Source organism: Pristiophorus japonicus, chromosome 1, assembly GCF_044704955.1.
Source record: "Pristiophorus japonicus isolate sPriJap1 chromosome 1, sPriJap1.hap1, whole genome shotgun sequence".
In the NCBI taxonomy this organism is placed as follows: domain Eukaryota; kingdom Metazoa; phylum Chordata; class Chondrichthyes; family Pristiophoridae; genus Pristiophorus; species Pristiophorus japonicus.
In genome coordinates, this window is record NC_091977.1 from 313,226,205 (window position 1) to 313,239,213 (window position 13,009).

The window sequence follows — 13,009 nt, forward strand, 5'->3', positions numbered from 1 at the left end:
AAAAGAACCAGAGGGACGATGAGAATTGTTTTTTAATGGAATGAGTTATAATCTGGAATGCACTGTCTGAAAAGGTGGTGGAAGCATATTCAATATTAACTTTCAAAAGTGAATTGGATAAATACTTGAAAAGGAAAAATTTGCAGGGCTGTGAGAACGACTAGGGAGTGGGACTAATTGGCTAGCACTAGGCAATAAACCTGTACTCCAAAGCCACCAAATACATAATGTTCCGCTTAAGGTGCTCGGCCACGTACCAATTGGAAGGTCCTGCACAGGAATCTCACCAGTTACTGCCGCTTTAAGATACCGCACATGCACGGCCACACACTGCAAATGTAAAGGGACTGCACGAAAAAAATAATTAGAGGGAAGATTGCAAATACATGTTTTTGTTTTTGAGCTATGTGAGTGAGTAACAGTATTGCATGTTTGAAGTCCTTGTCATGTCCCCTCTTTCTCCTAATTTGAAAGCACCTACGAATCCCCATGATCATTAACTTTGATTATATTACGTAACTAAGAATTTGCTAAATATTTGCTCGAGCCCAAAACTTTGAGATTTGAAGCAGTCGTTCATCAGTCCAGTAAGCTATTAAGAATTAAGATGTAGAATTTATAACTGCTGTGGAAAAATCTAAAATTACTGAAGCTTAAAGTTCCTGTTGAGTTTGCAGTAAAGTGCAATCGTTTTGTTTATTGAGTACCAATTTGAAATGGAAGGCCCCAGATGATAGTTACAGATAGTATATTCTTTTTGCCCCTTGTTCTGGATTTCCCACCAAAAGAAATAGTTCCTCTATATTTACCCTATCAAATCCCTTTAATGTTTTCAACACCTCGATTAGATCACTCCTCAACTTTCTAAAATCAAGGGAATACAAACCAAGTTTATTCAACTTGTCCTCATAATTTACCCCTTTAAGCCCTGGCATTCTGATCGATCTGCGTGGAACCCACACCAAGACCAATATATCTTTCCTGAGGTTCTGTACCCAAAACTGAGGGGTCTGCCCAAGGCTTTGTACAACTGAAGCATCACTTCCTCACTTTTGTATTCCAGTAAGAGATTAAGACCAACATTCCTTTAGCCTTTTTGATTATCTTTTGTACCTATGCATTAGCTTTTAGTTATTTGTGTACATGGACACCTAACTCCCCTTGTTCTTTCACAGCTCCTAGTCGGTCACCATTGAGAACATATTCTGATTTGTCTTTCAGTTGTATAACCAGTGAATGAGGAATTCTGCCAAGAGGGCAAGTAGTGACTGTTTTTAGGGAAATGCTAGACCTCACTCATTTGGAGACTATGACAATGCATTGACTAGATTTATTTTATATGTGAATACCTTGGAATTCATGAGTGACACTGGGAAGAGTTGAGTGCCTTATGAGAAAGGCTTCACAAGTAAAAATAACTCGTCGTCAACTATGAGCAAATTCTAGGTATGACATTTTCACTAACAAGTCAGGACAAACTCAGGAACCCCTCCAGATTTGTCAGCTGTCATGCCCAGAGCTGTTAAGATAAGGTAATAAGAAGATTTGTAATCAAAAAGAATGAGACAGATTGCAAACATATAAATATATGGAACTGTCTTTATTTTTCATAGTGAAAGACATTGAAATAGGTTGTATTTTAAAATTCAAATGATTGAGAGTTGACAGGTCTGACTTAAGAGACCAGCAAAATAATCCCACCTGTCAAGTCAATTGACTCTTCCAGTCATAATTATTGTTTCTCCCCACACAAAACTTGGCATCTCACTTTTTAAAAATACGGCCTAAGCCTTGTTCATTTTAATAGATTAATAATTTATCTCTGTTTGTTTTATCTTAAACTCACTGCCATTACCTAATTTTGGGTTTATGGTTATTATAGCTTATCAGTTGTAGCTTTAGGTCTCTGCATTCACGTGCAGCATCACGTGTAGTTCCACATGTAAGCTGCTGCTTTCAGTGCCTCCAATTAAAAGTCTTAAGGAGAGTGACACAGTGCTGAGACACGAGCTAGGCTGAGGCAGGATAATGCAAGTATGAAATGTTTTCTGTTCAGATTTCTGAGGGAAATTGCTGTCTTCACATGTGCGAGGAGTCAGGGCTCTGACACCACATTTGTTTGGATTTTCAGTTCCTAGCGTGCAGCCAAACCAATTCTTTCCCAGCAAGTTGCACAACTTGGAAAAGAGCACAGAAAGTTAAAGCCATTATTTAAAGCCCCACATCAGCAGCCATTTTAAAGCCACACAGAATGCTTGGAGAATCAAGAAATAAGAACGATTGAACGCCATTGCCAATAGTAAATTGGATTATTTTACAATAATAACCTAGGAGAAGTACCTGTCTGACCAGACTCCTCAATGACTTTGCGGAAGTGTCAAATCAATTGAGACTGTGGAAAACCCTGCAAACATGGTGCATCAAGGCATAGGAACAGAAATAGGCAGTTCAGCCCCTTGAGCCTGTTCCGTCATTCTGTTTGATCATGACATCCAAAAAGAATTTGGCAAAGTTTCACACAAATGCAATTAGTTAAACTCAAGGCTGTGGCTATTCAGGATAAACCGGTGATGGATAGGAAATGAACTGAAGGATTTAAAAAAAAAAACAATGAGTACTTGTTAGAGGAGTTATGTCTGGGTGGGGTATCCAAAGGCTCAGTGTTGGGATCACTACTGTTTCTAATTTAAATCAGTGAGTTGAGTTCAGAAACTCAATGAGCAGTCAAATTTGCAGTTCATATTAAACTGATATGGACAGTAGAATCGGAGGAGGCAGCTCAAGTTACAGAATGATTCAGACAAAATATGTGAGCAAGCCAAAGAATGACAGATGAAATGTAAAGTAGACAAGTGTAAAGTACTACACATAGGTAGAAATATGGCTCGAGAGAAAGAGAGAGAGGGGGGCGATGAGCAATTTAGTTAGGGATGTACTAGCAATAGGAGACTCGATATGTAGGAGTGGACACTTAGTAATGCAACTCAACTCAAAATGGCCAAATTCTTCTGCTTCAGGAGACTGCGGGGTTAATTCTTTGCTGGCATCCTTCTCTGTCTGCTCCTGGTCCGTCTCGTGGACTGCATCTCATTGCGCTTTAAAAATGGCTGGTTTTCTATCTTTTTTTGTTGATGCCGAAGCAGTTTGCTAATGTTTGACAGTTTCCCACTTTCCCTTCCCTCTCGATCTAGCTAGGCAGCTGTCTTTGTTGTGACTTCCTTATCTCCTCTTGTCCATCGAAAGTATGGAATATTTTGAACTAAGATTACAAACCAAATTCTGCTCTTTAAGTAATCCAGGATTTCTACCCCATCCTCTTTGTTTTCTTTTAAAGGTCCAAGATCTTTCAGCCGCCCATCAAGTAAGTTTGAGAGATCGAACACCACACTTTAAATAATTATTTAAATCTGAATTGCACTCACCACAGATAAGGCTAAGCATTATTCTAAAAATTAAAATGGATTGTTACATTAGTGGGATTGTACTAAACACCCAAACTGTGGGAGGGAAATGGAAATAGAAAACAGAGAGCAGTGGTGATGGGTTACTTTTCAGACTGGAGAACCTGTGGTATCCCCCAGGGCTCAGAGTTAGGACCACTGCTTTTTTTGATGTATATTAATGACCTGGACATGGGTATAGGGGCACAATTTAAAAGTTTGTAGATGAGACAAAACTTGGAAATATAGTAAACAGTGAGGACAGAGGCAGTCTTCAGGAGGACTTAGACTGGTGAAGTGGGCAGCAACATGGCAGATTAAATTTAATGTAGAAAAATGCAAAGTGATACATTTTAAGATGCAGAATAAGAAGAGGCGATACCAAGAATGAATGACTTCAGTTAATGTGGAGAGACTAGAAAAGCTGCGATTGTTCTCATTAGAGCAGAGATGGGAAGATTTATTAGAGATGTTCATAATTTTGAGGGATTTTGATAAATATTCTACTTTAACAACATTTGAAACCTGCATTTGCTATATCTATTGGTTCAGCCAATAGCACCTGCATGAGCCTTAGTGCATCTCAAGCACTCTTCATATTCCAACCTTTGACACAACAGCTGCACCAGCATTTGTGGTGGCTGGTACTACCTGCAGGAGAAAGCCTTGCACGATTTCAGTTCCTTTTGGTGGCAGCACAACTGCCACAAGGTGGTATTGGTGGTATTGCAGGCTGGGTTTTAATTGCCTACGATTGGAATAGAGCCCAACTGCCTTATGAGTTGTCCTCAATTGGTCGATGCTGATCAGACTAAGAGGATGGCAACGTGCATGCCTTTGAATCCACGCATGTAGAGTTCTGCAGCAATGCAAATGGTAGATAGGGACTAATGTCAACGGTAGGTAGGGACTAATGACAAAGTAGCTTAGCGGAGCTTTAACCCGCTAATGTGGAGGCTAAGTGAGGCGAGTTCTATATAACGTTCCCTCTAAGCTGTACCATCGTAGCCGCCTGCCGGTCCTGTACAGCCTGGGACCAGCTTTTCCAATGTTAAATTTCTGTGAAACTGAAGGGGCCACACCCCCCAAAAAGGAAGAGGAACATTGGTTCTATACATCTATTACTGTAATGCAACTGCAGTGTTATATTGGACTGATTGAAGTGTAGCTTAACTAATTTTTCAATTTTTCCTCCCCCAAAAAGTATCACAATGGTGTTGATGTGGGCGAGTGGTGACACCTTCAAGACTGCCTACTTCATCCTGAACCAGGCTCCTTTCCAATTCTGGATATGTGGATTGCTACAAGTGTGTGTCGATATTACTATTCTCTTTCAAGCTTACTACTATGACCGTTACCCTCAGAAACCGTCTTCCCACACCGTCCCTTCCACTAGCACCAAGGCACTTTAAATACAGTCCTATTCAACAAGTGCACCAAATGATCAACTCCTGGAAAGAACACCGAAACCCATGTAGTTGAACCAGAGCCAATAACTTATTCTTGGTTCGCAACGTGCTGGAAGGATTTCAAAGTCGCTTTCTCGTAAAGGAGTTTAAACAATTGAACTATTGGTGGAATGTTTATGGTTATTTATATATTTTTCTATTCTGCATAATTCAAACCAGTGTTTTTGGACTAGTTTACGTAAATGCCTTACACGTTACTGTTTCTAGAACTTTTTGTTTTTCTTCCGAACATTCTTTCCTGGACTTCTATTTTCACTTGCTGTATCGCTCTCGCAAATACAGCTTTGTTTCATGGCAGTATTGTGAGGTTATGAGACCTAAATCCTTGGAGTATATCCAAAGAAAGAATCTTGCCTTCAAAGCCCATTCTTAAAAATCAAACCATTTGATTTCTTTTCTCATTTTCTGTTTTCTTCCCTTCCAAAAGGAGACGAGCTTTGACGAAGTTGTGTCTTATAGTGGGACGGAGATGATGTACCATTCACACTTGAACGTTCAAGTAACCTCGAGTTAATAATGTCATTAGCACGTAGTTCAAGTTAAATCCACAAAAGTTATGTGTTAACCCACAAAAATCAAGTGGAGAAGGTTTAGGATGCGGGGAAAGCCTGTTTAATTTGATTCTGGTTGGGTAATATGGTGATGGCGTACATTGGAATTGGGCATGTTGTGCTGCAGAGTAGAGTGGTGGGCCATAGATTTGTGCTCCAGATCCTCCGCACGCAGGGCTCCTGATTGCAACTGTGCTGAAACCAGGTTCTTCTCCATGGGGAGAATTGCCACAGGCCCCTCAGAGCAAGCAGTTTCAGAGTAACATTGGCAGGTGTCTGGGGGCAGCTTAGCTGCCTGTTCAGCCTTGAATGGCAGGAGGAGGACCCAGGCGAAGAAGAGAATAGCATTTTAAAAACAAAAGTACAGATTATCCTCGGCAACAAAAAAAAAGAATTATGATCACTTTTGACACTTCAATAAAAGTGGTAATTAAAGTGAGAATCAGCTATTAATGAAAACGTACATAATGATACTGACTCTATTTTCCTTCTTTCTTACTGCAGTTATTTAATTGAAGTGTTCTGATCGCACAGTAATTTCATTAAGTGGTGTCAGGACCATTCTTAGTCACGGGTGATCCAGTTCACTTCTCGCCTACCCCACATCGCCCTGTTTGAATCAGTACTGTTGAAATATGTCCACATTTAAAGTTCAGTTGTCATGTTAAAATAGCAGCACTGTTTCAAGAAAGCATTTATATGTTGGGTAAGAAACTAAAATGTAATCCATTTTATGTACATGTGCGGGTTAGTACTCCCTGTGCCATGCATCATTCTGAGTGACCAGCTCCTAGTGGCCCGGCACAACATTTTGTTTACTCCCTTTCTCTTTTCCTTCGTGTAGCACTTCCGTTTGGTGCTACTGGTTGCCTTCTCCACCCCATTGAGTTCTTGATCTCAGCCAGGCTACATGGAAATTGCAGGCATAGACTTGTTGTCCAGCACTCTGTGGCACAGCATGTTGAGCCACAGATGGGTTGTACTACTCTGAATGTAGATTAATAATCCGATCCATTTTCTATCACAAAATTTCAGTGTGCTCAATCCAAATCGCTGAATTGAAATGAATTTTCTTTTCCTGTTGTCTTTGAAGGAGGTCTTGGTATTTGTGAATAGTGAATCCACCCCTAAAACTGTTTATGCTGTCAAATCCAAGTTGGAGTACGTGCTATTGATCAGTTACAGTCCTGGGTTTTAACGGGCATTTAACCAAGCCCCTTTCATTTACTGTATTCATGCAGAAATTGTTGATGTAAGTTCTGATCATTGTGAAATTGTAATTATTTAAACTTGTTGCTGCTTTGCCTGAGCAATTTTGTTAAATTGGTTATTTGTTTTACATTCGCAGGATGCCAGCAATCTGTGAAATTGTATTTATCACACTGAAGTTAATGGGACAACATCACAAGCTAATTTACAATGGTTGTGAGGAATTTCACTGAAACCTGTAAATAATAGGTTTAGTAAAGCTGAAGTGGAATGTTAAACCAACTCTCAGTTTGGGTGACTGGCCTTGGGCTGTGTTCACCTAATAAGAACTGTACCTGGAGAAGTAACTAGGTCTTTTTAATTTACAACCATCGTTCTCCCTATTCGCTCAGGAACTATTCACTATTAAAAAATGTTGTCACTGAGTGACATTTGTTCTACAACAGGTTTGGTCTTTCTGACCCATCGCTGGTTGTCATATTTTGCTTTGGGCCTAAGTGACCTTACGATTAAGTGTATGCCATTTTAAATGTGAACATTTTAAGCCAAGTTGTCTGTTTTCTATGCTTGTGTATTCAGTCTGCAAAATAAGTGTATTTATTCAAAAATAGGGGGTTGCTAAATACTGACTTTTCTACTTTGTTGATTATCAAACGATCTCAATTTTCTTAAATATTTTGTGTTAAGAATATACCTTTAAAAATCAAGAATTAAAATGATTACACAGTTGTACATATATTGATTGCAGTGCAAGGCTCTAGTCATTTGCTGAGCAAGATTGTGAATGCTGTCACTTTTGTGATCTGAATAAACTTTGTGCATCTTTATGGCCCAAACTCTGCAGTCAATATTTGTTAAACATGTAGTCACCATTTTAAAACTAAAACAAGCCTATTCTGGTCTGTTTTGCACAGGCTGTACCATGTGCTGTAGTACACTAGTAGGCAGCAGTACATTATGCTGTCTGCAGCTCTCAATTAACGAGCAAACATGAGAAAATCCCATTTGTGGTGGCTTGTCAGTCCACGGGTGGAATAATCTATTCCATAATATTTTCAAAATTTTGTTTTGCCTATTTGGTATTCAGTTAATTGGCTTTGGAAATATTTACTATGGGAATATAGTCAAAAGGGGATATTGGAATTTCATACTTCACAATTAGTCTTGAGACCGTTAGTATTTTATCAGTTATTTTTAAGGATTACTTGCGTTGTGTAGGAAATGGTTGTTTACACTATTTTGTTTAGTATTTACATTTGTGAACATTTATTTATAAGTGTTGAAGATTAGTATTGTTTGTATTCTTGTGTCAAATGTACCAAAAAACTAAAAGACTGTTCATTGCCAAAAGAAGACAGGTGAAAGAACTTAACCAGCAAAGGAATGTTGCACAATACAAGCCTTCCCCAAGTCTAAGTTGCCATTCAACATCATATTTGGACGCTTACCATTTTCAGATGCAAAATAAAAGAGGATCAAAAGAAGTCTGCACAAGGAAGCAGGAAGACACGTGATCAAAATTTAATTGCATACGTTGGTCTGTCATGCGTATCCATGTATTAAAATAAAACCTAAATAAGAATAAATATTTGGAACTGAGAGAGTTGGATTCTTGTAAATGTATTTAATATTCATGTTTCCTTTCCTTCAAATCAAAGACGTGAATATCATCTTTCTAGTGTTATAGTATTATAACTAAGTATATAAGGAGTAGTCACTTGTCATGAATGTATTTGGCCTTAATGGCCACATTGGCAGAGGTGTTTCTATGCCTTGGACTTGGTGAAATTGTAGACTCGTTCTTTTATAAAAACATAAATAGGAACAGGAGTAGACCATACGGCCCCTCGAGCCTGCTTCGTCATTCAATACGATCATGGCTGATCTGATCATGGACTCAGCTCCACTTCCCTGCCCGCTCCCCATAATCCCTTATCCCCTTATCGTTTAAGAAACTGTCTATTTCTATCTAAAATTTATTCAATGTCCCAGCTTCCACAGCTCTCTGAGGCAGCAAATTGCACAGATTTACAACCCTCAAGAAATTTCTCCTCATCTCAGTTTTAAATGGGCGGCCCCTTATTCTAAGATCATGCCCTCTAATTCTAGTCTCCCCCATCAGTGGAAACATCCTCTCTGCATCCACCTTGTCAAGCCCCCTCATAATCTTATACGTTTCGATTCTTCTGAATTCCAATGAGTAGAGAGAGGCCCAACCTACTCAACCTTTCCTCATAAGTCAACTCCCTCATCTCCGCAATCAACCTAGTGAACCTTTTCTGAACTGCCTCCAAAGCAAGTATATCCTTTTGTAAATATGGAAACCAAAGCTGCATGCAGTATTCCAGGTGTGGCCTCACCAATACCCTGTATAGCTGTAGCAAGACTTCCCTGCTTTTATACTCCATTCCCTTTGCAATAAAGGCCAAGATTCCACTTGCTGTACCTGCATACTAACCTTTTGTGTTTCATGCACAAGTGCCCCCAGGTCCCGCTGTACTGCAGCATTTTGCAATCTTTCTTCATTTAAATAATAACTTGCTCTTTGATTTTTTTTCTGCCAAAGTGCATGACTTCACACTTTACAACATTATACTCCATCTGCCAAATTTTTGCCCATTCACTTAGCCTGTCTATATCCTTTTGCAGTTTTTTTGTGTCCTCCTCACACATTGCTTTTCCTCCCATCTTTGTATCGTCAGCAAACTTGGCTACGTTACACTCAGTCCCTTCTTCCAAGTCATTAATATAGATTGTAAATAGCTGGGGTCCCAGCACTGATCCCTGCAGCACCCCACTAATTACTGCTTGCCAATCAGAGAATGAACCATTTATCCTGGCTCTCTGTTTTCTGTTAGTTAGCCAATCCTCTATCCATGCTAATATATTACCCCCAACCCTGTGAACTTTTATCTAGTGATTTTGCTCTATCAGAGGGAATGCTACCTCATTCACCATACAACTTGCATTTACATAGCACTTTAAGGTAGTAAAACTTCCCATGGTACTTCACAGCAGTGTTACCAAACAAAATTTGACACTGAGCCACGTAAGGAGATAGATGACCAAAAGCTTGGTCAAAGAGGTAGGTTTTAAGGAGTGTCTTAAAGGAGCGGAGAGGTTTAGGGAAGGAATACCAATAGTGGAGAGATTAACATGGGGAATGTGCAAGAGCCAGGATTGGAGGAGTGCGGAGATCTTGGATGATTGTAGGGCTGGAAGAGGTTAGAGATGGGGAGGGGCGAGGGAATTGAAAACAAGGATAAGCATTTTAAAATTGAACCATGGCTGGATCAGGAGCCCATGTAGGTCAGCAAGCACAGGGATGATGGGTGATATGTGAATGGGACTCAGTGCGAGTTAGGATACAGCTAGCAGAGTTTTGGATGAGCTCAAATTTATGGAAGGTGGGATGCCGGCCAGCAGAGCATTGGAATAGTCAAGTCTAGATGTAACAGGCATGGAAGAGGGTTTCAGCAGCAGATGAGCTGACACGGGCAGAGTTGGGCATTGTTACGAAGGTGGAAGTGGATGGTTTTGGTGACGGCGTGGATACAAGGTTGGCAATGTTCTTTTAAGTTGCATGGCTGTGCAGCTGGATGTCCCACAAAGCCAGTGAGCCGGCTTTTAAATGCATAAAACGGCACAGGTGCGGAATTTTGAATGGGCCATGCGGCCCCCCCAAAAATTAGAGGGAACATTAGCAGTTGGAAGCTCATCAGGGTCAAATACAATACCCAAGGTTGTGAATGGCCTAGTTCAGCCTCCGACAGTTGCCAGGGAGGGATGGTGTCAAGGGAACAGAGTTTGTGGCTTTGGTCTTCCCCAATATTGCGTGTCAGACAAGCAACCTGAAAAATCAGAGACAGTGGAGGGATCGAGCGAGGTGGTGGTGAGGCAGAGCTGGGTGTCGTCAGTGTACATGTGGAAACTGACATGTTTTGGGATAATATTGAGGGGCAGCATGCAGATAAGATATAGGAGGAGGCCAAAGATCGAGCCTTGAGGAACTCCATATGTAACGGAGTGAGAAGAGAAGCCATTGCAGGTGATTTTCTGGCTATGACTGGAGAGTTAACAATGGAAAAGGTGAGTACAGTCCCACCCAGCTGGATGACTGAGGAGGGTGGTGTGGTCAATCATGTCACAGGCGGTAGACTGATCAAGAAGGATGAGGTGGGATAGTTTACCACAGTTACACAATGTAATTTGTGACTTTGATGAGAGTGTAAGCGGTTTTGCCCTTGGTTTCGAATCCCCCCCCCCCCCCCCCCCCCCCACGCACAACAGTTCTAGACACCGGAATTATAGTGGTGAACAGAAATACACAGTTATAGCCAGATCTTTCGGTCTCAACTGTCACATTGCTTTTATTCAAGTTAAAACACACCCTGGTGGTGTAAAACAAACAATGCACAACACACAACCATGGCCCGACTGAACAGGACTCAAACTCAAAGTAAAACACATGCTCGATTCAAAAGTGCACCACCGAATCTGTCCAACAGAATTGTGCGTAAGCCTATGATCCTTGCAGAAAAACCTGCCCACTAAACCTCTAAGGCTTGGTTGGGACACCCAACACCCCTTCACATTATGCAGTGGTCTTAAAGATGTGTGGACTGGAATAAATGCTCACCAATTACCCCTCTAGCTTACTCACTGCTTCTCCCGATAAGGCATATCTTCTGGTTCTGCACCAATCTGGTATTCAAGGTCAGCTTTCCAGTCGAAATAGTGAGGCTCTCTTTGCTCGTAGATGGTGTTTCTTCTCTCCATCCCAGTCGGAGTGCTCAGTCCTTGTGCGTTGAATGAAGCAAGCAAGCATAGAAGAGAGAGAGTTGGCAACCAAAAACTGCTTCTCTTATACCTGCAAAAATGCTTCTGAATCTTCGTGCCAAAAATCAGTCCTTCTCAGGCAGTGCAACTGAAAGAGCAAATTGTAAAACCTTTTCGGACGGTGTCTTTGTCAACTGTCCCGTTCTTGGATAAGGCTCCAACAAGTCTGGGTGGTCGAAAGCTTCCTTTGTGTCTTGAGCACCGACCAATCTTCTTGATCTCTCACTGATTACATGACAAAGCCCTCCCCACCCCCATCAACCAGCTTCCTGCCATTTCAGCCATCCATTCCTGCCTACCTGATATGTATTCCTGTGGGACGTGTTTGGACCTGTCCCACATCAGGCTGTCTGCCCTTGTGCAGTAACAGCCAGGTTCCAAAACTTAAAGTCCAAAAGTTTATGTTTTTGCTGTCGGTGTTTTCAACGAATTCTTACAATCCCCCCTATGATATTTCAAGAATCCTTCTGGAATATCAAACGTCCGCCGGTGAACACACATCATGGCCTCCAACCAACCTTACATACCTTACTTTTAAACACCCCAAATACATTCCTTAAAATACAACACAAACACATTCATATAACATATTTACAGAGAAAAACATTCAGGTTCTACCTTTTAACCAAGGCCTCCCACTGACTTCGGAGTGCCTTGCTTCGCCTTTTGCAAGAGAGCCGCAGCAAATACATTACAATGAATAACTGGACAATTACAAGAGTGTGCGAGCACATCCGGATCCACGGAGGAACTTTTACATTCAAACCAATGTCCCACCAGGGCGGGTAATTTATCCCTTTAATTTCCTCCCGTTTCCCAGTTTGTCTTTCCAATGTAAAATAATGCTTCTGTGAGAGCTCAATGCTTTTATTAACATTGTGAGGTGTTCGGGCAGGAAAGGAATCTGATATCTGAACTGTGTGATGTACTGCTGCAGATTATGGATTATGTCATTCACCGTGATGTGTACTGTGGATGGCTCTGGGATTGGAAGGATGTGCTCTTGGGCCACTTGAACTTCGGTGTGGGGTTTGAAGCAGAAAGTCGTGTTGGTGACCGGACACCAAGTGTCGCGGTGCACCCGGCACTGGTCCACACTCGTTGTGACGCAGTGCGCCCCGTTGCCCGCATATGCCACCTGAGGTGGAACGTGGCTCTGGGCCATCAACTCCATGGTGCAATTAATAGGCTCTGCACTCTCTGATTCAAACCCGCACTCTGGCCGATCAAATGCGTTCAAGTGCTGGGGACACAATATGACGTGTGCCCCTGCTCTGGCACCCCTTGAGGTCAGTGCTGGTCATGGCGCGCTACCACTTTATTACAAACGGTGGGGCCCCATGGTACCGCACGTGCACCCTCTCCCGTAAGACGCTAATGTTTTCCACTCGGTATACCGGTGCTGGCTGTGGGTCCCACCCATCACTGGCATACGCAACACAATCCCCATAACCGAGTGGTTGGACCGACCGCAATCCACTGGGACTGGGTAGGCTTCGGA

General features: G+C 41.6%; 1 protein-coding gene across 4 annotated transcripts in view; it reads left to right on the forward strand.

The window, feature by feature from the left end:
- LOC139272107 (solute carrier family 66 member 2) overlaps positions 1–8,270 on the forward strand; it is a 79,614-nt gene extending 71,344 nt beyond the window's left edge. For 2 of the 4 annotated variants that reach the window (XM_070888564.1, XM_070888566.1), the window contains 2 exons: positions 3,335–3,361; positions 4,645–8,270. In XM_070888564.1, coding sequence (XP_070744665.1) covers positions 3,335–3,361; positions 4,645–4,852 — 235 coding nt within the window. In that variant the 3' untranslated portion in view covers positions 4,853–8,270. The remainder of the gene's footprint in view (positions 1–3,334; positions 3,362–4,644) is intronic. The other 2 variants (XM_070888565.1, XM_070888567.1) reach the window with 1 other exon arrangement.
- Positions 8,271–13,009: the final 4,739 nt, after the last annotated feature.